The sequence below is a fragment of the Cibotium barometz genome, chromosome 28 (genome assembly GCF_041138505.1).
Source record: "Cibotium barometz isolate CiBa-2024 chromosome 28, ASM4113850v1, whole genome shotgun sequence".
Taxonomy (NCBI): domain Eukaryota; kingdom Viridiplantae; phylum Streptophyta; class Polypodiopsida; order Cyatheales; family Cibotiaceae; genus Cibotium; species Cibotium barometz.
The window spans coordinates 1,654,658-1,680,195 of record NC_141073.1 but is presented as its reverse complement, the minus strand read 5'-3'; the positions used below and the strand labels follow the sequence as shown (position 1 = coordinate 1,680,195).

Here is a 25,538-nt window from a genome sequence, read left to right as displayed (position 1 = left end):
TCAGCCATAGTAGTAGTCTGCATTGTAAGCATTGTAAATGCAGTTCATGTAGTTGGGGCCAGCCCTAAGGCCAGCCCCATGGCAGCCCCTAACCATGGGCAAGCCTTGCAAGGGGTAGCTAACACCCCTAGCCAGCTTATAAGCCCAGTTGGCAGCCTATATGGCCCAAGCATGCAGTCGGCCAGGACATGGGCCTGGACAACCGTCGGCCAATGCCAGAATGCCTTTGGCTAGTTTATGCAACGGTCGGCCAGCAGCCCGACCAGCAAACTGAGCATTAAATGCTATTTATTACAGTCGTGGGCTTTATCTGCAGGCCGACAGAATACTAGGGCAGCCGACCAGCATTCTTGAATCATATAAAAAGGCAAGCGACATAATCATTAGATAAAATCAAAGATATCAAGTAAAGTCAGTCAAGCATGTGTGCATACGCTCGAGCCCTTGCATACCTACAGCCACTCTTATGCTTTCAGCCCAAGGCAAAAGAAGCTCAGTCTCTTCAAGAGTATTCAGCACACCAACCCTCAGTCTCGGGCCGGTGTATCCTCTTCGAAGATAGCTTCACAGTCGCCTACAGCTTATGCACGGTTTTGCCCAGTGTTTGGTTGCTTTGTCCTTGCGTTTGGCAGTCAAACAATCAGTTTGTCCGCTCAGTCTTGTGGACACAGTTCAGCTTGTATTCATTTCTCAAGAAGAAGAAATAAAGCAAATACTCCTCCTTGTAGGGGGGCCCTTCAGTGGGTAATTCGGGACCCTATCTGGTGTCGTCTCTACTACATCTCTTTCAGTTTCATCTATGCTGTTCTAAAGGATTGCTAAAGACTCACTAAACTCACGCTTAAAGAAAGGCTTCGTTGTTTCACACGGTCCTAGCGGTTGCTACAATGGTATCAGAGCTTGGGATGTGATACAACCAGGCAACCTAGAGTGAGAGCATCCCATGGAGGTAAAGCGGAGATCGGGAAAAACCACTCGCCCATCCACCATGGCATCAAGCTCCGAAGACATCACTAAAGAAGAAGAACCATTCGAATAAATGCTTTCGCAAAAAGAAGACGAAGACAACCAGAAGTTAGAGGAGCGGATGAAACCGGCCTCTGGTAGAAACCAAAGTGCGGTAGACTAGCAGTCACCCTTCCACTTGTAGTCGAGATATAAAACAAATGTGATTGGAGCTAGAGTGTCCCAAATCTGAAAATAGAATGACACCTGTTGGCCGCAAAGCTTGGCGCCCCTTGCGGTATTTCTTTATTCAATTTCAAAAATATGTATGGCTGAGTACAACAAAACCAGCCAAGAGAATACACTTGTATGTCCAATCTGGCAGCCCACAATACCTCTTAGCACAGAGGATTCACACACACAGATCTGTGTCTCAAAGCAACACTTTGTGCTTCCCTCTAATCAGCCAAGACCATTCAGCAGGACAGCCTTGAGCATACATCTGGCATATCCCATGCACATGATTCAACAACTCAGCACAAACATACATTCACTGTCCAATCTCTGTTTCCACCCTTTTCAATCTGCCACACCCCTCCTCTCACAAGGGGCCAGATAGCACAACTCTGCAGCAGACATAAGCCAATGGAAAGAAAGACAGATGAACAAGTTCAGAGCTTATCAAAATCAGCTCGTGGTTCTGCACCCGTGGAGCAGTTCGTACCAGTCTGCACTTGACAACGATTGTCTGTACTGTTTCCCCTGCAACCACTTGACTATCGCACCAACCAAGCTTTGGAAAGCTTTGTTTGCAACTATAGGTGCTGTACCTGCCTGTACAAACCAGCAATTCAGTACTGTTCCTGTTCGTACAGGTTGAACCAGCAGCCCACGTGGCGACTGTACCCGACTGCGTTGTCTGAAACCAACCTCTGTACCCGACTGCGTTGTTTGAAACCAGCCTCTGTACCCAACTGTACCTGTCTAGTCCAGTGCTGCCTGCTCCTGCCCTGTCCGTACACTGTACCAGCAGTCGTACCAGCCAGCGCTGCCTGAAAACTGTAGCTGCAGCCGCCTGCAACAACAGCTGCCGCCCATCAATAAAACATTAAAAACATTAATGTTTTTGTCCCCCTTCACATCTGAAGTGTCCACACATCATTCTCATTTGTCCGGGCACCCCAAATGTGAATCTTTTAATATTTTTGCTCAGCAACCACCATGCCCACACTTGTGCTGTTCCATTTTCACAGGGCCATGACATACCCCCCTCTTGAAAAATGGCAAGCGTCCTCGATTGCATTCTGGTGATACAACAAAATATCCAAAGTGAAATATACAATATGGCAAGATCAGGGTCCCAATCTCTCTAAGCCATGCACATGTATCAACATTCACTGCAAACCAATGGCGTAGTAGTAGTCCAAGTTGTATACCACTGTGAACCATACACAACCACAATATCCTATGTGACTAGTACACATATATCATAGAAGTCCCATAAACAGATGTATTGTCAGCCATCAGTACCTTCGAGTGAGATAAAAAATTGCACCAAGCGACCTCTAGATGTCATCTGAGCCTGTCTGTATCAAGGGAGTGGAGGTGCTACCCCCCTCTTGAGCATCAGGTAATGCTCCAGACCCATGCTCTGCTGAACCTGAATGAGCCACAACAAGAGTCGGCTCTAACTCAAAGGCATCGAGATAAAGCTGCAAAACCTGAGGTGAATCTGTTAAGTCACCTTCCTCCATCCACTTCGCATCCATCGGTGAATAGTTCTTGAACTTCACAAGATAGCGACGGGAAACTTTACCTCGTACCTTTCTTTCCTTATGTGCCAGTATCTGCTCTGGAATCAGAACCTCATCAAGTTCCTCAACTTCCGGCTGAGCCTCATCTGATATATCCTCAGGCACATCCCCACGGAAAGGTCTAAGGAGACTCACGTGAAAAGCATTGTGAATCCTCCAGTGATCTGGTAGCTTCAAACGATAGAATACCTCACCAATCTTTTCCAATACCTGAAAAGGCCCATAATAACGCATGCTCAACTTAGGGAATAAGCGCTCTTTACCCTTCATCTTCTTGAATCTAGCCTTTTCAAAGCGCAAAAGAACCCAATCACCCAATGCAAACTCTAAAACACGTCTGTGACGGTCTACGGCTTTCTTTTGCTTCTGCTGAGTTTTCTGGAGTGCCAACTTAACTCTCCGATAAGCTTCATCCATGTTTTCCACATACTGATCAGCCTTAAAGATCTTATCCTTTGTATGCAAAATGGGTGGTACCTTCTTTCCTCCTTCCACAATCTCAAAAGGCGCCTTGCCTGCCGAGGTATGGATAGTGTTGTCATATGCAAACTCCACCAAAGGAAGATACTTTTCCCATTGTTGCTTGTGCTCTGACACATAACATTTAAGAAGATCCAACATTGTAGAGTTAGTCTCTTCTGACTGACCATCTGTTTGTGGATGAAATGACGATGAAAACTTGAGAGTTGTACCCATGTTGTCAAACAACCCTCTTCAGAACAAACTCGTCATCCGTGGATCACGGTCACTAATGATAGACGTAGGCAAGCCATGATACTTGAAGATGTTCGCCATGAACAACTTCACCATATGATCCACTTTGACCGTCTTACGCACGGGAATGAAATGAGCCTGCTTACTGAACCTGCATATGATAGTCCAAATGCCATCATTGCCCGTTTGTGTTCGTGGAAGATCAAATATAAAATCCATGGCAATGCTCTCCCAAGGTCTATCTGGAATAGGTAAAGCCTGTAGTAACCCTGGTGTCTTTTGACGATCAAACTTTACCTTCTGACATACGATGCATTGCCTCACAAAGGCATCAACATCTCTTCTCAAGGTTGGCCAATAAAAGAAAGTCTCCACTGCTTTTACCGTGGCGTCAATACCTCTATGACCTGCATACGGTGGAGCATGACTTTCAATCATAACCTTGAGTCGCAATGGCCTAGTAACACACAGTCTGCCATGCATCAATAGAAACCCATCTCTGAGAGTATAATGCTCATGCCGCTGACCCTCAGACATCTGATCATACAACCTTTCAAAGTCCTCATCATGGGCATACTGCTCTTTCATTTCATCAAGCTCATGATGATAAGCAAGTGAAACTGCGGAGACCTGTGGCTTGCGTGACAAAGCATCTGCCACTACATTCTTTTTGCCTTCCACATGCACAATCTGGAAGTGAAACATAGACAAAAAGTTTGCCCAACGCATATGCTTCTCTGAAAGCTTAGTTTGCGTGAGGAAATAACGCAAGGTCTGATGATCTGTCTGCACAGTGAAATTAGCCCCAAGCAAGTAGTGTTTCCATGTAGAAAGAGCGTGAATTACAGCCAACATCTCTTTCTCATAAACCTGTAAATGCTTCTCGGCATCTTGCAATATTCTACTCTCATAGGCGATCACATGTCTCTCTTGCATGAGAACTGCCCCAATGCTACTTCCGCATGCATCACACTGGACAACAAAAGCCTTTCGGAGGTCCGGTAACACCAATACTGGATCCGAAGTAAGCTTTTCTTTGAGCTTTTTGAATGCTGTAATTTCCCGATCAGCCCATCTAAACGGAGTTGCCTTCTTTGTTAAGGCATGAAGAGGTGAAGCAATTTCAGCAAAATGCCGTATGTACTGCCTGTAATAGGAACACAATCCTAGAAAGCTGCGTACATCATGCACGGTCCTCAAATCTGGCCAATTAAGAATTGCTTCCACCTTTGCTGGATCCATACGGACTCCATGCTTAGATACAATATGCCCCAAGAAATGTATCTCTTGCAAAAAGAACTCACTCTTCTTGCCATTAACAACCAGCCTATGGTTCCTGAGTTCTGCAAACACAATGGCCAAATGCCTTCTATGCTCTTCCTCAATTTGTGAATGCACAATCATATCATCAAAGAATGTGCCCACAAACGCTCTATGAGGCCTGAAAATCCTGTCCATCATTCTGTTAAATGTGGCAGGTGCATTTGTCAAACCAAAGGGCATAACCAAAAACTCATACAACCCAAACGTGCTCGAAATGCTGTCTTATGCACATCCTCGGGTCTAATACGTATCTGATGATACCCGCTTTTCAAGTCAATATGACTAAAGATTGTGGAGCCTTGTAAGCGGTCCAGAATGTCATCGATCCTCAGTATGGGGAATCGATTCTTGATGGTACTCTTGTTCAGCGCCCTGTAATCAATACACATGCGCCAAGAACCATCCTTCTTTTGCACTAAGAGTACATGTGAGCAAAAGGGTGATGAGCTAGGTTGTATCAATCCTTTATTCAAAAGCTCCTGCACCTGACTCATAATTTCTTCCTGTTGGGCTGCACTAACACGGTACGGCGGTCTATTTGGTGGAGTACTACCAGGAATTAGATCAATGGCATGATCTTCTGGCCTCTCAGGAGGAAGTTCCCCTGGCAATGACTCGGAAAAACAATCTTGAAATCCACATAAGAAATCAGTCCTGTCCTTATCTAACATAGACAAATTAGACTTAGACTCATCATCTTGTGTATCCTTTACATAAATCAAGTACGCGGAAAGATGCTTTTTCATTACTGATGAAATTGCCGAAGCGGATACAATAGGAACAGATTCCCCTTTAAGTTTTACATCCAAAACATGTTCTTTCCCTCTATGAGTCAGAGTGATTTTCCTGTTGTATGTATCCACCACCGCATGTACTCTGTGGCACCATGGCATACCCAACAAACCATCACAGCCATCCAGAGGCATGATGAAGAACTCTTCGCTATCCACATAACCCTGCAAATGAAGCCCGAGCTTCCCAATGATAGGAGTAACGGGTTCTGCATACCCTGGACAAGCCATGTTAGCCTCATATAACGGCCCCATCTCCTCTGTACGAATCCCCAATCGGCCAGCCAAATCTGGTGAAATGAAGTTGGCTCTAGCACCTGTGTCAAAGAATATCAAGGCATTCTGATCTCTCACTTCGCCCCATGCCCTGCATAACTCTGTCTCTTCACCACCTGGCTGTTCCCCCACAAGATCAGGAACTAACCCAGCGGAAGGTTTTGGTTTCTTTGACTTGGGCTCTCCTTTATTGTCAGAGTCCTTTTGGGACTTTCTCTTGGGACAATTGAATGACATATGTCCCTCTTCAGTACAGTAAAAACATTTCCGAGCATCTCTCAAAGCCTGTCTTTCCTCAGAAGTTCTCTTGGGCATTGGCAACTTCTTATACCGCGTCTCTGAAGACCCTTTAGCATCACGTGAAGCATGCCCAGATTTTTCAGCTTTCTTGCTCGAGTTCTTACTTCCTTTAAACCCGGATGAACCTGCAGTGAGTAACGCATTAGTTGTCATAGCATTCTCGATCATCTGTGACATGTTCGTTACTCGAGTCTTGATACAATAATCTCGCACCTCTTTGGGCAGCCCACAACAATACTTCTCTACCTACTCAGACAAAGGCACTGCACGGTAAGAAGTCACTGGGAGTAAAGCTTCCCAAAACTTCTTGTTATAATCTTCCAAATTTTCACATTTTGAAGCATCCAACTTGTGCCATGCAGTCATAACATCCACCTCAAATGTAGATGTGAGCCATACGGAAGAGAAAACCTGTTGAAATTGTACCCAAGTAGTGGGTGCTATGCCCTGCAAAAGAAGAGTAGACTACCACTGCAAAGCATTGCCTTTGAGAAAAGTGGCAGCTTTCCTCACCTTAGAGGACTCTGTGTAATTCCCACCAGAAAAAGCAGCATCAAACTGCTGTAAAAAGGTAAGTGCTTTTAATTTATCTTTGGCTCCACTGAATGTATCAAACTTCACAGCAGCTCCCCCTTCCTTATAATCCTTCGCCTTTCCCATAGGCGTTAGATTATCATATGGAAGTGGCTTCGCAAGATTGCTGCCCCCAACATTCATGCCCATCATAGGGTCAACATTTCCCATTCCCACACCTGGCATGCCATACATTCCAGCCATGTTTCCAAACATACCATTATGCATACCTGGCTGCATGCCACCATACATATTTGCTTGCATTCCAGGTTGCATGCCCCCAAACATATTTCCTTGCATACCAGAGTGCATACCACCATACATATTCCCCTGCATACCAGGCTGAAAATTTGCTCCAAAAGGCCCTGGCATACCCATGCCTCCCTGAGGATAACCCCCAGTCATAGATTGGAACACCGAGCCACCACCAAAATAACCTGGATGCATAGTCTGCTGAGGAATAGATGGCTGTCCAAAGAAGGAACTCTGAGAGTTAGCACCATAAGCATGCTGCATGTTCGGAAACTGTCCAAAAGATGGATCTTGTGGGATGGCACCACTATGACCCTGAGGAAGGTTCTTAGAACGCACCTTCTTCTTCTTCTTTTCAGGCTCTGTGCGGGATCTCATAAATTCAGCAAACTTCTCACTTTGTGTGAGCTGCATAAACACATCCATAACACTAGCCAAACGATCTTTAAACCGAGCATCATCATCCTCTTTACCAAGTACATCTTCTGGCTATGTTACATCCTCATAATGCTCATCCATCAATAAAACATTAAAAACATTAATGTTTTTGTCCCCCTTCACATCTGAAGTGTCCACACATCATTCTCATTTGTCCGGGCACCCCAAATGTGAATCTTTTAATATTTTTGCTCAGCAACCACCATGCCCACACTTGTGCTGTTCCATTTTCACAGGGCCATGACAACGGATAAAGAAACTCCAGATTCAACTCGAAAGAGTTCAAATGGAAAAAAAACTGGTAGAAATACAGGCAACCTTGGCCCAGCAAGAGACACCTAAAGAACAAAGTTCCTCAATGGAACAATTGTTTATAGATGACTGAAAAAGAAGAGCGAGACTGTGAAGCAAGACTAGTCGAACAGCTGGCAGAGAAAGCCAAACGCAAGGCCAAAGAGGAGCGATTGTTGGCAGAGCTCGAAGCGAAGGTGAACCATGAGCGACAGGCCCAAGAAGACTTGAGGGACCATTTCCAATAGACACTCCGGACTCTAGTAACTTCTTTTCACCCTTCTCAATCCTCCACAACCCCAGCCATAGTCTCGACAACAGTTATCCGTGCCTCACCGAACTTCACTAAGTACGACGGCAAGTGTGACCATTCGGTTGTGACTCGGTTTATTCACTAGTTTGTTGCCCCCCTTCCACTTTGCAAGATCATAGATACCTGGCGGCTTTACACCTCACAGGTGATGCAGTCACTTGGTGGCAACATCCAGCTGCCTCCTTGCCTTGAAGGGCACCAGCTGCGCAACCCACCTCGGCTTTCGCTGTATTGACAAAAATAGGGAGGCACCTGCTCTCTCCAAAGAGTGCCCAGGTGAAACACATGTAGAAGAAGAGTACCCTAGCCTTGGGACCAAAGCTCTAATACTAGTTGAAGGGAGCTAAAGAAGCTCAGCTGAAACAGTTAGGGTTTCATGTGGGAGACACACACAGAGAAGAAGGGAGAGAGAGAGAGAGAGAGAGATGTGTGGGGATAAGTCAACTCACAGTATGAGTGTGTGACTCCCCTATCACACACTATAAGGGTGGGCATAATGCCTTTACCCCAACACAAAGCTTGTACTTTCCAAATATTTAGACATCCTGGAGTCCACAAGACCCCTTTCATACTGGGAAATGTCCAGGCTGGTGACATCCTTCCCAGCTTCTTAAAAGTTGTCCGCAACTTTAAGCTTCAAGCCATATATTCAAGATATAATCATGTCCCATGAAGTGGGCGAGACAAGACAGTCTCTAAAATCCAATATAGCTGAAGAATCCTTGCCCCAGAGAAATGGGTGAGACTAAATAAGTCTCCATAATACCAATATCAAAATCATGTCCCAAAATAAATGGGCGAGAATTCCATGGAAGATATGCTAGACACAGGCACAAGAGCCAATTGTGTCTCAATCACGAATATCAATGAGATAATTATATGCCAATGAAAATCACCAACTAGGTGCTAAGACACTTAAATAAGTGCCATGCACAAGAAACTAGTGCCTCGCACAAAAACATGTACTATGCACACAAACTGGTGCCATTCAAGAGCACAAACCATGGTGACAGAAAAGCTGGTTCTCCATAGTTCTAGCAATCCTTTCTCCCAATCCCAACAGTTCTCATGTTCTCCCATACAATCCCAACTCTGATCAACAAGCATGGTGTGGAAACAATGAAACACTCAGTCCACAATCGCAATACGAATCCACGTGTATGGTGGAGTGTTCATTGAATTGCCCTCTCACAATCCCAACATGAATCCACATGCATGGTGAGATGAACAATGAACCTCTTGGCCTCTGAATGGGGAGATAGTGATGCTAATATGGCATAAAGATAAATAAATCCATGTCCCAAATAAACGGGCGAGACAAAACAGTCCCATAAGTCCAGGTATCATAATCATGTCCCAAGTAAATGGGCGAGACAAAATAAGTCTCCTGTCAACAAGGCATCAGTCCACATGACCCTTGGCATAGACATAAGTTCCGTGCCAACCAGGCGTCATGTCCACTTTACCACTTGCACTCCGTGTTGGTACTCTGACCACACACCTTGGATGAGAGGTGGGCTCAAGTAACAAGATAAATTAATCATTCGCAGGCATAGATAACCTGGTGTTCCATAAGCATTTCTGCTACACATAGTTTATAAGCATTTCGGCCACCAATAGTTTGTAGGCATTTCGGCCACAAACTCACACTACCCTCTCAAGTGCCCATGTTCCCTTCCATCTGCTCTCTATTGTTCCACCCAGATATGGTAGAAACAATCTTCAAGAGAGCACGTAGGACAAGAGAACACTACACACGGCATGTTGTGCTCGACACTACCCTCTGAAGTGCCGATGTTTCCTTCCATCTGCTCTCTATTGTTCCACCCACACATGGTAGAAACAATCTTCAAGAGAGCACGTAGGACAAGAGAACACTACACAGGGTATGTGAACCATGAGTTTCATAAGTCCAATGCATCCCAAATAAAGGGAGCCATAAAGAATAATCCATCCCAGTAAAAGGGAGTCATGGCCTTTCACATGTGTCACATAAAACAAATGCATACTTACAAACAAGCATGCATCATTCGCACACATAAAAAACAACACATAAAGTTGAAGAAATTCAAACATACATTAGTATGCAGTGCACAAGTAATGATTCTCCTATTCATGGATTGTCCTGTCTGGTGTATTGGAAACTGTGCTGAGCTATCTGGCTTCCGAAGGAAATTGCTCAGACTATCCTCAAGGCCATCTGGTCACTAGGACCACCTGAGAGTTCATTAATAGTCATCTGGGCCATTTGGTCGCATGGACCACCCTACTATGAAATCCAATATGGTCATCTCGGCCATCTGGTCGCAATGACCGCCCGACTTTGAAATGCAATACGGTCATCTAGGCCATTTGGTCGCAATGACCGCCCGACTGTGAAGTCCAAGATAGCTGGCATTGTTGCCGTCCAATGGGTCATGTGGAATCATTGCCTCCCATATACAAATCTCATTCTGGCATCGTTGCTGTCAATGGGTCATCTAGCAGCATTGCCTCTCATATACAAGTCTTGCTCCTTGGGCTATTGGGCATCGTTGCCACGCAAACTGGAGCATGTCCAAGTAACGATTATATAAGCAAAATAATGATCAATTCCAGTCCAATTTATATACAATGGAGAGGGCTAGAGATTCAATCCCTCCCTCTTGAATCTGTCTTGATCGCAAGATGTGAACTTTAAATACATCTGAACCAACCACTTTCTCATAAGCTTGTAGTATTTCTGGATAGTTCTTGAAGTACTTCTCTAGCATCCATTTTGCATCCAATAGCGAATAATTGAATTCCAAGAGGTTCTTTTTGATCACTGTCTTTCCTCTTTTTCTCATAGAATGAAACTCAATTTGCTCTAGCTCTTCCACCCTGGTGGATCCTTTAATATAGGCTTCTTTGGGGGTAACCCTATGCATGGTTCCAATAAATTGTCAAGGAAGGCATTATGTATCCTCCAATGCTCTGGAAAATCCAATCGATAACATACATGGCTGATCTTCTTGATAATTTGGAAAAAAAGGTCCATATACTATCATTTGCATTCCTTGACTTTGGCAATCCAAATATAAAATCCATAGCAATACTCTCCCATAGAATATTCAATGGGTGCAATAATGCTCTTAGCTTTTGTCGATCAAAACTTGACCATATCACAAAACCAAACATTCTAGAACATATAACTCAATGTTCTTTCTCATACAAGGCCAATAAAAGTAGCTTTCCAAAACTTGAGTTGTAGTCCGTATGCTTCTTTCTCCTATGTAAGGTGGAGCATGGCTTTTCTTTGTTCACTTTTGGCCTCAAATCCTTTGTTTCACATAAACGGGTTTGCATCATAAGAAAACCCTTCTTGATGACATAAGAAGTCACCAAATCTTAATGCTTCAAGGTATTGTGTTTCAACTTTGGTCCACAAAGATCCCACGGCTTTCTTTGTTAAAACTTGCATTGGTCTAGCATCCAGTGCAAACCTCTTGACGATATTCGTGGCATGATGTCAATCTGATTATCCTTCCGAAATGGTGGCTCTAAATCCTTCCGAAATGGTGATATCAGCCTTTGACAGGAAGATAAGCTTTGGCAGCTTTAACTCCTTTGGCTCGGTTGCTCTTTCCTTGATGAATTTTTCAAACATTTGAGCCCTTCTTTGGTCATGTTCCCTCCTGGTTCTTCAAGCAAGCAATTCTTCGTCTCTTAGAAATCGCCTGAACTGTTGAAAATCATGGTACTCTTCTGATGACATGGTCGCGGTCTCATGAGTAATGGATCGACGGCTCTGGTTCCCTTTATTAGGCCCTTGGTTGCCCTCTACTCTCAACATGGCTCTGTCACCCCAAGAAAGATTCCTCAAAGGAAATCCTGCTCTGATACCATTGGAAGCTTAGCGGGGCGTTTTGTGAAAGACTCAACCACGTATTCAAGAGAAAAAGATATAGAGAGAGGGGGCGAGACACAAGGGATTAGGGAACTTTGCAGAGTACACCATACTGAGCGGGGAACAAACCCCGTCCCCTTTCAGGAATTTATTTAGGAATAATCCACAGGGTGAGAATGGGATTGAGACCTTACCAATGCTGAGTTTCAACAACTATGTTGTCCTTGTAAATAATGTGGGAGATGGAGTACCTATATCTGGTAAGACATGACAACAATCATACCTAGTTGCGACTCTCCACACCCCGTCTTACTCAATTTTGCGAGGTCTAGTGCTCTCATTCTCTTATTGTACATCTCTTATTGTACATCTCTTATTGTACAAGGGAGATGAACAAAGCAAAGATTTAGACAAGAAGTAGCATTTTGATTATGAGCCATGGTGTGGAGATGAGACAGAGTATTGATTATGTACTACTTGAAGCAGATATGCTGATGTTAGACGAGGAAAGCAGCACATGGGTTATAAACATAATCTTTCTCATTGCTATGAATTATGTGGTTAAAATTTATTGGGAAAGGCGTTATTGTACCATTTTAAAATCAATACTTCTTGTATCATTTTCTTCCAATGTAGTCAAGCAAAGATGACTTGAGGACCTAATGGCTTTGATGACATGATACAGATTTGATTTTGTAGCCCTTCATAGCCAATGCTTTGTCCTCTTCTTGCACTTTGGGGTGAATACTAGGAGGGTTCTCAACAAGAGTTCGAGGGTCTCAATCAATTAGTCTTTGTTGCTCTGCTCTGTTGAGGACAAGTATGCATTTTGCTGGCCTCAATGTATGATCAAAGTGTTCACTTTCTTCTGGAGTCTCAAGAGTTCAAGTTTATGATACCTCGATTATTCTTTTTTTCTCCCCCTTGCAAAATTTACCAAGTAATCTCTTGTTTATAATTTGTCAAGTGCACTTTACTCTTTGAGTCTTCAAAGTTGCATGACTTGGAGATTTTGATACATTTTGTTGTTTCTGTAGTTGAAAATTTGGATCTGAGCGGTGTGAAGTCCTTGCAAGGTTGCCACTATGTAGCGTTGAGCAAGCATCTTTGCGGATGTGCTACAGGTCTATATCCATTTCATTTTGAATTGACGTTCAAGAAGAAGAAAAAATCTGTAGCACTTGATATTTCATCTTGCTTATCATCAAGTCAAATGTGATACATGCCCTTTCACATGAAGACGTTATGGGTCCACTTAATGCAACAATTATGCTCTACTGAATTTGTATGAAAGTAAGGAGGCTCACTTCTTCTCGTAGATGTTTCATGAATGAATTCCATAAAAGACAGGAGGCTCATTACAGAGAGCAATCTTCGTGTCTATATTTTATGTAGGATATCTGCATTGGATTTTTGTCTCCTTCATTTCATCTTGAGATGTTTACTGTGGATGTCTTTTTCTGAGAAGTATCACATATGTGTTAGCTTGCAATTAATGAACTTCCTCTCTTTTTGGTAAACCTTCAAAATTTTGAGTGTCAGCTCATTTTTGTTGTCTAATTTGTATGTAGGTTCATAGTTTGTTTTTGAGCAATTGAAGTTGTAACGCCTTCTAGTAGGAAAGCCTCCAGCTGGGTTACCAAATTGTGACTATAGAAGGATCTACTCAAGGAGAAAAGAATACTAACTACCATAGCAACCATGACAGTCATTGAAGTGGGGAGACTTCACTTTGCCGAGCATTCTGCAAACTGCTGAGAAGAAATTATAGTGATTGATGTGCATCTGTGAGAAATAAATGGTCGCAAGTTCACTGCCATTCTTGCAAGTGACTAGATGATCACAAATTGAAAGGACTCTTCTCAGGAAGCATCACTAGTCTCTTTAGTCTCAAACTCGAGCCGGAGTTACCCATGTTGTAGTCTCCTTAGTCCCAAACTCGCTTCAAAGTTACCCGTGTCCTAGTAGCTGAATATTAGTGATGCGTCCCTTCTTGTCGAGACGAGCAGCTTGCTGGTTCAAGTGATGAAACACGTTTCCTCCAGGCTGAAAGGTACAACACGCTTTAAATGTTTAAAACATTCCCCATCATGCTCCCCCTGCAACCCGGCCCACCCCACCCCCCCTGGCCCGCCTGCGGCCCCCGTTCCTTTTTTTTTAATGAATTGAGGGCCTCATGTGTCAAATGCTTTTTTCCCCTTTTCCCTCCTGATAGCAAATCAACGAAAACATACACTTTCCAACTCAAGCAGCATCAAGCTCACCTGCTCGTGGTGTTTTCTGCGCCAAGACTGCTCGCAAGGTTGGTATTGGCTGATTCGACCTAATTTTTCTGTTGTTAGCGATAAAAGTAACCACCAGCAAATGTAATAGTGTCACCAATTGGCCGACCATTTGGTCCATCTCCAGATTTGTGTCTCGTTCACTTGAGGCCAGGCCGGTGTCTCAGACTCTCATGTGAAGGGGCCAGTATTTTTGCATAACATGGACGGGAGCCAGACTGGTGCCACCCGTGTATGACCTGGACTGTGTTCTATCCATGGGATTGTCACGCCATGGAAGAGCCAGTATTTGTGCCGTGTCTTGCCTATGGGACTGTCACTCCATAGGGAGGCTCGTGCCTGGATCTGTGTCTTACCTATGGGACTATCACTCCATAGGAAGACCGGGATTTATGTTTTCTGTCGTGCCATCATTGTGCCCGACAGAAATGTTTAGTACTTGTTCCATGAACGGGAGATATGTCCATGATACTGTTTGCACATGCATTCATGTTTTGCATGTTTGGAACTGTTTTCGCATGACTTGTATTTTTGTGTTTGCCTGTTTGACGTGCCACTTACTGAGCGGGGACGCCTGCTAGTGAGTCGTGAAGTTTGCTCTGTCTTCTGACGAGTTTTGTTGCGTGTGAACAGGTGGTAAATGTATTGCACTTGTTTATTTTATAGCATTCTTTTTAACCTTTGTTTTTATAAGGTTGCAGGTTCACACTCATTAATGAGTGGACACCCTCCCCAAATATTACTTGGTGTCCTTGGTAGGGTGGGCACCCATTTTTGGGCACCCACGTTTGAGTTATGAAGGGTAAAGGGAACCCCCTTATGTGTGGGGGTGGGTGCATGGCCACCTACCCACCCCCCACCTTGGAACTGGCCGCCTCCATGCAAGCTAGGGGGACCGACCAGCTATTGGACGTGTGCCTTCTCCAACACCTACATATGGGCGACCACCTCACCAGCCTGGTGATACGACTGTGTAGGCGACCATCCTATCAGACTTCCCTCCACAGGCGGCTGCGCTCCCCTCCACATGCGGCTGCGCTCCCCTCCACAGGCGGCTGCGTTTCCCACTCCATAGGCGGCTACGCCCACCTCCATAGGCGGCCAGACCGTAGGCGGCTGCACCCAGGCCTCCTCTCCACTTTGCAGGCGGCTGTGCTAAGGTCTCCAGGCGGCTGCGCACTCTTCCCTCTTGCCAGTAGGCTGCTGCGCTCTGGTGTCCATCTCTAGCAACTGCACTTAGGCGCCTCGGGTATTTGTCTTCCACTAGCAAGCTACAGGTAAGTGGATTGAGATTTAAGCAAAGGACTTTGATGTAAATCTGATAAGGGATACTCTCTGCTGCTAACACCCGTTTGGTGCCGGGTAGTCCAAGCTTCTGGAGAACCACGGTCCATAGGTGTCGAGATCGGGAGAGCCAGGCGGTAGTATGGGAGCGCCTATTTGTGCGTGGTCCTGGAACACTAGTGGGGCGCTCTCTGCGGATTCCAGTGAAGGCACAGGACCGTAGAGACTAGACTACTCAAGTGGGTTGCTCTCCTTCGAACGTCTACTTCGAGTCTCTTGTTTGGTAACTGTATTCATCTCAGCTGTACATGGACATCATCTGGTTCATTGAACCCATGGAGCATTGTATCTTTTAAATAATCCCAATAATATATCATATATTGAGGGGGGGGTCGGCCTGTTCCGGCCCCAGTGCTGGTGTCCATTGATCAACATTTCATTTCATTTCAGTTTTCAGTTGTTATTAAATTGTCCATTCAAATTGTGATATTTAAGTTGTGCTATTACGCGTGTGGGTGTCCAACGGAGTCTATTCCCTTTTGGCGGGATCGGTTTCATTGGTATCAGAGCACGGTTTCTCTTCTTAGTGGGTAAACGAACCTGTGTATTGGACACCCCGCTTCTAGCACACTTAACACAATGGATAGCCAAGGCAACCCTTTGGAAGTGCCTAATTCGAGGGGCCCATCAAGGTCCTCGCGTGTCTCCACTAGGCACAAAGGCTGACAGGTATATGTATGCTAGTGCTCATGGAGGGCATGATGGTCACATGCATTCAAGACATGTATCCCATGGAGGGGGTGACAGGTCTGCCACTAGAAGAGCTTTGCCTACCGAGTTGTCTCATGGAGAGACATTGCCTTATGCAGGAAGGTCACATGCATCTGATTCTCAGGTTCGTGGAGCACATGCCACCGTGCTTCATGAAACTTCCATGATGGCCCATGGAGCCCATGCAGATAGGGCTGCCCCGTTGGAAAAGGGAAAAAGAAAAAGAGAGGACCATGAGCGTCATGCCAGAAAGCTCAAGGAATTTAAAGCAGGTGACAAGTCCGTTATGTTTGATGTTTTTCATGGAGAGCATGATGCTTCCAAAGTGTTAGCATTTGTGGCACAGTTTGACATTGCTCTTAGCGATGAGGACTTCACTGAGAAGTCTAAAGTACGCCATGCTAGCATGTTCTTGAAGGGGACCGCTGCTCATTGGTGGATCACTGAAAAGATCACCAAAGATCCCATTTGCACCTGGAAAGAGTTTAAGGACAGATTTTATGCTCCGTTCTTGCCACCTAATGCGGAGCAAACTCTCACCCAAAAGTGGGATAGACTTGAGCAAAGAGATAATGAAAGTGCGCAACAGTATGTCAATAAGTTTTGGAAAGTGTTGCTTGAGGTAACTCCTTTTATGCAAATCATTGAGGATGAAAGAAAGAGGAAGTTTCACTCCGGATTGCAACCAGCTTATCGTTTGGGCATTGAATTGCACCCGAAACATACTTTGCAACAACTTATAGCCTCTGCTCTTGCTACGGTGCAATTGGTGCTCAAAATTAAGCAAGATCAAGGCGGTTCAAAGGACAAAGATAAGGCTGTCCCAAATCTGCAAGAAGGTGGACAGCCACTTAAAAAGAACTTCCGGGAGACCCAGAAGGGAGGTAAAGCTGAAAATACCTCATCTAAAGATCATGGCCCAAAGAAGAACAAATTTGGCTTGACCCCCGAGCAAAGAGAGCAACATGCCAAGGAGGGGAAATGTTTTTCTTGTGGCTGCAAAGAGCACATGTTTCGACAATGCCCTGACCGCAAACCAAAGCATGAGGACAAGCAAACCAAGGCTAATGTGCATGCAGTTCCCGATGTGCAGGTAAACACAAAACATGGTGCAAAAGAGCGGATGGTATGCAAAGCATGGGGTCAAATCAAGGATCAGCCCGCCTTATTCATGTTTGATGATTGTGCAACCGATAACTTCATCTCTATTCAGATGGCAGCTGCCTTGGGTATTGAGATTGAGAACACGGGACCTCAGATTGAAGCAGAAGCTGCCTTTGTTGGTAAAGAGGTGCAGGTTACCCCACTGATAGGGAAGTTGCGCATACATATTCAGGGTTACCTTGATAATGAGCATTTCTTAGTTGCACCACTTAATGGATGTGATGTATTGCTGGGCAAGCCATGGCATCATAGGCTTGAGCCCCGCAAAGAGTACAAGACAAACATGATTTCTTTTATGCATAGAGGCTGCATGCATTTCATTGATGCCGGGGCAAGGAAGGGGATTCCATCCCACTTGTATCTCACATCCAGATTAATAAAGCAATGAAAAAGAGTCTTTCTGCGTACTTGGTTTTTGTTCGTGATAGCATTGTACCAAGTCATCAAAATGTGGATGCTATGACTTACGATAGGCTGAATTTTCTTCATGCATTCAACAATTGTTTTGCTGATGCATTGCCAAGTGAATTACCTCCCCAAAGGCCCGAGGATCATCGCATAGATCTTGTGCCAGGCAATTCTCCACCTAACAAACCCGCATACCATGTGAGTGCCGCACAACAAGAAGAGATCATGAAGCAGGTAAATGAGTTTTTAGAGAAAGTTTTGGTTCAGCCAAGTTCCTCACCTTATTGCTCTCCCGTGCTTCTTGTTCAAAAGAAAGACGGGTCATTCCGCATGTGTGTGGACTATAGAGCTTTAAATAAGCTTACCATCAAGAATAGATTCCCAATTCCGCGTATTGATGACATTTTGGATAAGCTTGATGGTTCGGCTTGTTTCAGCCGTCTTGATTTAAAGAGTGGTTATCACCAAATACGAGTGGTGTCACAAGATGTCCATAAAACTGCATTCAGGACAGCTTTTGGATTATATGAATTTGTGGTGATGCCTTTTGGTCTCACCAATGCTCCTGCCACATTTAATCGTATGATGGATAGGATATTCCGACCCCATCGCAAATTCATAGGTGTATTCTTTGATGACATCTTGGTTTTCCTCAAGAATGAGCAGGAACATAGAACTCATTTGGTCACAGTGTTCGAAGAGTTACGGAAGCATAAACTTTTCATTAATGCCAAGAAAAGTGAGTTCTTTCTTTCAGAGATACATTATTTGGGTCACATTGTATCCAAGGATGGAGTAACAATGGATCGTGTGAAGATAGAAACCATTCGGAATTGGCCAGAATTGCAAAACGTACATCAAGTACGTAGTTTTCAGGGATTATGTTCATATTATAGGGGCTTCATAAGGCATTTTGCTATGATAGCCACCCCTCTACATGATCTCACAAAAAAGAAAACCACTTTCAAATGGACTCCAAAAGAACAGGATGCCTTCTTGCAGCTCAAGCATGGTATCATATGTGGACCCGTATTGATTGTTCCCGACTTACAAAGGTCATTTGTAGTGGAATGTGATGCTTGTGGCGATTGTATAGGGGCTGTCCTAAATCAAGAAGAGCATGCAGTTGCATATGAGAGCCATCGTTTGCATGATGCTGAGCTTCATATGGATATCTATGAGAAAGAGCTCTTGGCTGTAATTCATGTCTTAAAGATATGGAAACATTATCTTCTTGGGGCTGAATTTGTAGTCAAGACAGATCATCAAAGCTTGAGATACTTTTTATCTCAAACAAAGCTTTCGGAGAAGCAGATGAGAATGGCAAACTTTCTTTCCATGTTTCATTTTCAGATTGTGCGTACTCCGAGAAAGAAAAATGTGGTGGCAGATGCATTATCCAGAGGCCTTATCTGGCTGCAGTTTCAGTGGCCTCTCATGGGGACTTATCCGCTATGCGAGATTTGTATCATTTGGATGCTGATTTTTGCCATATATGGACTGATTTGATGGCTGGTCACTCACATGCCTCTTATGTTATCAACGAGGGTTATCTTATGAAGGATTTGCGTGTCCAAAGGTTATGGAGGAATGTCACACTCCACCTTATGCTGGTCATAGAGGTATCATGCCCACTACGCGCATGATTGAGAGAGATTTCTTTTGGCCAAGCATGTGTAAAGACAGTGAGGCATATGTACGTGCATGTATTACTTGCTAAAAGGTGAAATTTGACAGGCAAAAACCTCCAGGCTTGCTTTAGCCATTGCCTATTCCCTCGCAACCTTGGGAAAGTATTACTATGGATTTTATTATGGACTTGCCTAGATCCCAGCATGGGAATGATGCTATTTGGATCATTGTGGACAGGTTTAGCAAGCAAGCTCATTTCTTGCCCGTCAAGAAAACCCTTAAAGTTGATCATATGGTAAAGCTTTTTCTTGCTAATATTTTCAAGTATCATGGTATGCCTAAATCCATTGTTGGGGATAGAGATCCCAGGACTACGAGCCTCTTTTGGAGGGCTTTATTTGATAATATGGGCACTAAACTTGATTTTTCATCAGCTTATCATCCCCAAACGGATGGCCAAAGTGAAGCTGCAAATTCAGCCGTGTTGGATTTGTTGAAGTGTTATGTGGCAAATCAAAAGACTGCATGGGAGAAGTATCTTCCACTTGTTGAATTTGCCTACAACAATACGATCCATGCCTCCACGGGAAAGGCCCCGTTTGAGATTATTTATGGCAGAGTGGTATTGCCACCCATCCTTCGTACAAAGAATGAGATTTTTGCAGCTGATGAGTATGTTCGTGATTTGGATGTAGCCTTTGCTCAGGTACGGACAGCCATTGCAAGGTCACAAGATAAGCATAAAATGGCTGCTAACAAGCATAGAAGGGACATGCAAGTCAAAGAAGGTGATTGGGTTTTGCTGAAATTTGAGAAGCCTAGGCTTTGGAAGAGGCCAAGACGAGAAGGATCATATCCTAAGCTTTCTCCTCGCTATTATGGACCCTTAAAGGTGATTCAAAAGATCAATGAAGTGTTATACAGGCTTGCTTTACCTAGTCATTGGAAGATTCACAATGCATTTCATGTGAGTCTTTTCCGGAAATATGTCGGGCCAGATCCTGACGAGCCTATCACAGAAGATCCGCCAGAGATTGATGAGCTTGAGGAGATCCTCTAGACAGAACAGATTGTCTTTCACAAGGAGAGGGCTACTTGCAGGAAAGCTTTCCAGGAGATACCTTGTGAAGTTCAAGAATTATTTGCCCATTGATGCAAAGTGGGTAAATGAGGATTATTTTGTTGACTATCCACAGCTGTTGCAGGCATATCTTGAGGCTTTTCAGTTGAGGACAACTCTTTAAAAGCCCAGGGGGATGTCACCAATTGGCCGACCATTTGGTCCATCTCCAGATTTGTGTCTCGTTCACTTGAGGCTAGGCCGGTGTCTCATGTGAAGGGGCGAGTATTTTTGCATAACATGGACGGGAGCCAGACTGGTGCCACCCGTGTGTTAGTAGGATGGTGTCGTATGGACGGGAGCCAGACTGGTGCCACCCGTGTATGACCTGGACTGTGTTCTATCCATGGGATTGTCACGCCATGGAAGAGCCAGTATTTGTGCCGTGTCTTGCCTATGGGACTGTCACTCCATAGGGAGGCTCGTGCCTGGATCTGTGTCTTGCCTAAGGGACTGTCACTCCATAGGAAGACCGGGATTTATGTTTTCCTGTTGTGCCATCATTGTGCCCGACAGAAATGTTTAGTACTTGTTCCATGAACGGGAGATATGTCCATGATACTGTTTGCACATGTATTCATGTTTTGCATGTTTGGAACTGTTTTCTCATGACTTGTATTTTTGTGTTTGCGTGTTTGACGTGCCACTTACTGAGTGGGGACGCCTGCCAGTGAGTCGTGAAGTTTGCTCTGTCTTCTGACGAGTTTTGTTGCGTGTGAACAGGTGGTAAGTGTATTGCACTTGTTTATTTTATAGCATTCTTTTTAACCTTTGTTTTTATAAGGTTGCAGGTTCACACTCATTAATGAGTGGACACCCTCCCCAAATATTACTTGGTGTCCTTGGTAGGGTGGGCACCCACGCTTGAGTTATGAAGGGTAAAGGGAACCCCCTTATGTGTGGGGGTGGGTGCATGGCCACCTACCCACCCCCCACCTTGGAATTGGCCGCCTCCATGCAAGCTAGGGGGACCGGCCAGCTGTTGGACGTGTGCCTTCTCCAACACCTACATATGGGCGACCACCTCACCAACCTGGGGATACGAGTGTGCAGGTGACCATCCTATCAGACTCCCCTCCACAGGCGGCTGCGTTCCCACTCTGCAGGCGGCTGCGTTCCCACTCTGCAGGCGGCTGCTCTCCCCTCCGCAGGCAGTTGCGTTCCCACTCTGCAGGCGGCCGCGCTCCCCTCCACAGGCGGCTGTGTTTCCCACTCTGCAGGCGGCTGCGCTCCCCTCTCCACAGGCGGCTGCGCTTCCACTCCACAGGCGGCTGCGCCCACTCTACAAGCGGTTGCGCCCAGATAGTAGGCGGGTGCACCCAGGCCTCCTCTCCACTTTGCAGGCGGCTGCGCTAAGATCTCCTAGCGGTTGCGCCCTGGTGTCCATCTCTAGCAACTGCACTTAGGCGCCTCGGGTATTTGTCTTCCACTAGCAAGCTACCAGTGGGGCGCTCTCTACGGATTCTAGTGAAGGCACAGGACCGTAGAGACTAGACTACTCAAGTGGGTTGCTCTCCTTCGACCGTCTACTTCGAGTCTCTTGTTTGGTAACTGTATTCATCTCAGTTGTACATGGACATCATCTGGTTCATTGAACCCATGGAGCATTGTATCTTTTAAATAATCCCAATAATATATCATATATTGAGGTGGGGGGTCGGCCCGTTCCGGCCCCAGTGCTGGTGTCCATTGATCAACATTTCATTTCATTTCAGTTTACAGTTGTTTTTAAATTGTCCATTCAAATTGTGATATTTAAGTTGTGCTATTACGCGTGGGGGTGTCCAATGGAGTCTATTCCCACTTGACGGGGTCGGTTTCAAATAGTGTGCAGGGACATGCACACAATTTAGTCACACGATGGGAAGTTGGTCAACAGGCATTTCAACCAAAAGCTTTGTCCATTGTTAGTGATAAAAGTAACGTGCAAGGTATGGTTCAATATTCCAAGATAAAATCTATCCCATCTGCCATTTGACGGAACCTAAATAGTCTGTTGAGGGACTCTTCCCTCCTCATCCAGCCATTGAGACCTCAGCCTTTTTGAGTCATAACTCCCCAATTACTTGTTCTGAACAAAAAGCAGCAGCTATACGAGATCACCAGCTAATAGCATTCAATCTCATATTGTAACCTGTCCTGATGACACTTATATTTGTGGCATTTCTTTTCCACAAAATTGGCAAACTGATTATGGCAATACGTTAAAGGCCATACACTTTTAGAAGTCTTACTATAGCATAAATTTTGGTCAGAAATATCTTGTAATTACTTAAAGACAGTCAATTGGTCTGCATCAACGTTGAGATTGTTCCAAGACAAGAAAAGGCTAATTCAATATAATCATTCACATAGTTGCTCTTGTACGGCGTACGATACATAACAATATCATACGGTTCCGTACGACCGCTTGCTTTTGGTGTCCTTTCAGGCTCAGCACAGCCAAGGATCTGTGGATGCTGACTTTTGGTGTGGATGCAAAGGATCTGTTCTCTCTATCCTTGTGATCATTGCTTCGTATTTGGAGGGTTGAGGTGAGGCACCTTCCTTAGTTAGGGCAACAAGAAGCAAAGGCTTCTCCTCAACTACCTCCCTCTTTGTGTGTCTTCGCAGACTCTCTTCCAACAGTTGGGCCTTGGCCCTTGGCCCTTGGCCTTGGGTGGGTGCCTTGGACTCTTTGGCCTCCCTTTAAAAAGCTCTCCTCCTACCTTCTCTCCATCACAAGTTTCAAGCTCTCATAGCTCTAGCCTCTCAAGTTCAAGCTCCTATTGCTCTCAAGCTTTGTAATAACATCTTAGCTCTTTATCCTTTCAAATTGATAATCTATAAATTTGTAAGTGTAAAAAGAAAAAAACATCTACTTTACCCATCATATTCCAAAATTTCATGCGTACGGTAAATTCCCGTATGATATCCCACCGTACCGTACCATACGACCGTACGTGAACAAGTATGATCATTTAGAACCTATTCTATAGAGCCACATCCTCCAGCTAGCCTATTCACCACTGCTAATGTCGTCAAACCCCTATTGAAATTGCACAATGGTGGAGCCAAAAGGACCACGAGGACCTCTGCATAGAGCACATCTGCCACCTCGGCGCCTATCTTTGCGTAGATCTTCAATAGGGATTTGTGTGCAGTGTCCTCATAGATTGACCCTAATAACTACTGGACCATCATAGATTTGTGTGCAGTGTCCTCATAGATTGACCCTAATAACTACTGGACCATCAAGATTTGGCCACCCTTTGGTCAAGATCTATGGGGCTATATTGAAGCCAGAGATAGGCACTTTGGCGGAGAGACGGGGACAGAGAGCACTAGGACAGGGAGGCTTCTGGAGGAACTATTCAACACTAGATCATATGTGAGCCACATTAGGAAACCATGGTGCCCAGGAGAGAGTGGAAGAGAAGATGAAGGAGATGGAAGCTCAAGCCATAGAAAGAAAGAAAGTTGTATTAATGTCTTCAAAAGGCCAAAATGACCTATGAGACCAAAGGGTTACATCATATCCATGAGGTACATCATCCTGGGTACAAAATAGTAATAAAGAAAGATAACAAAAATCTAGAACTATAAGATTTGATCTAGGTACATGAACAGAGAGCTCTCATATCACCCTAATACATCCCTCATGGGCCGCTGTGACATGGTGCTCAAGGTGGTAAAATTGAGCGGCGCGAGAAGGTCCTACAATGATGGGAGATGCTGGCCCGGATCCTCGTGCGGTGGCGTGGCCGTGGGCGAGGGCCATGGGGTCTAGGGCGTCGAGCTCTGCATAAGTCAGTGGCTCTGTCGAGTGTCACACCTCTGAGCTGAGCTCTTGCACTAGCTTGTGGTCCGGGTATGGTGGGTGGATCGGCCCTTAAAGTGCTAGTCTAGAAGAAGTTGGTGAGAGCTCTCTGTGTTGGTCCTTGAGCAAGTACAACTAATCTGGATCTCACTCCCTGTGTCTGCGGAACTCTAGAAGAGAAAGTCCTAGGCATCTTTGATCGGGGAAGTCCATGATCCTAGAAAGTGGTCCGAACCCAGCTCGGAAGAGTCAGTGGAACCTCCCCCGAATCACATAGTATACAGGGCATTGGCATATGTAATGATCATTTGTCTTGGGCTCTGTGTGATAGAGCTGCCATATCTTGTCCTTTGGTGCGGCCACCTTGGGCCCATATCTAGCAGTCTCCACTCTTAGCTGGTGGGACGAGGTGCGGATTTGGCCGATCACACATCTCACCCCAAAAGATAGGTGTGTGTCCATATAGCGTGGGCGGATGATGAAGCCATCCTCTATCAGGCATAGGAGGTGATCTCTGCAGAAGGCCATCTTCCTCCCCAATAGACGACTAGGTGAACTCCATGTCCTCTGAGTATCCAGTTTGACAATGTCCTTCCTGATAACCCTATTCCGCTCTGTGCGGCTGAGAGCAAAGGATGGGGCCTCTATGCTATATTGGAACGGGGGGAGTGCCTCCATCTGCATGCCGTGCATGCCAAACCAAGTGCCTAGCTGTGCATACGAGCACTTTGTATCTCCCTCAAGTGTCAGCTGTCTCGAAGGGCTAGCCGAGGGTATCTATCTAGTGGAAGCTCCCATAGCCTGTGCTAGTATGTCACTGTCTGGAATAGAACCTCTGTCACTATTAGTGCAGCCCCTATCTCTGCCCACACAATCTCATGTGGCATTGATGGCTTACTCCTAATCATGCGCGAGATCATTGCCACTAGAGCCCTCTCCGTCGGCTTCCACCCATCATATACTTCCTCTGTATCTATCTCGGCCGGCTCTCTCCTCTGTCTCCTCATGTGGCTGGGACCAAGATAGATGGGGGCACCATACAGTAGAGCGGGTGTAACTAGAGTATCAAATAGCCAAAGCTTCGTCCTCGGCTCCTGAAACTGTATCTGTGTCTATGAGCATTGCCTCTCTAGCGAGCTAAGGGGTGCATATCCCCTCATCAATCTAGCTTTGGCCGCCT

The 25,538-nt window shown here is 45.1% G+C and overlaps 1 protein-coding gene across 3 annotated transcripts in view; it reads left to right on the top strand.

Moving 5' to 3' along the window:
* Positions 1–25,538, top strand: part of LOC147622388 (methyltransferase) — a 71,803-nt gene that overhangs the window by 22,559 nt on the left and 23,706 nt on the right. For 2 of the 3 annotated variants that reach the window (XM_086821928.1, XM_086821927.1), the window contains exon 6: positions 12,936–13,022. The exons of the other annotated variant lie outside the window; for it this stretch is intronic. In XM_086821928.1, coding sequence (XP_086678054.1) covers positions 12,936–13,022 — 87 coding nt within the window. The remainder of the gene's footprint in view (positions 1–12,935; positions 13,023–25,538) is intronic. 3 annotated transcript variants of the gene reach the window in all.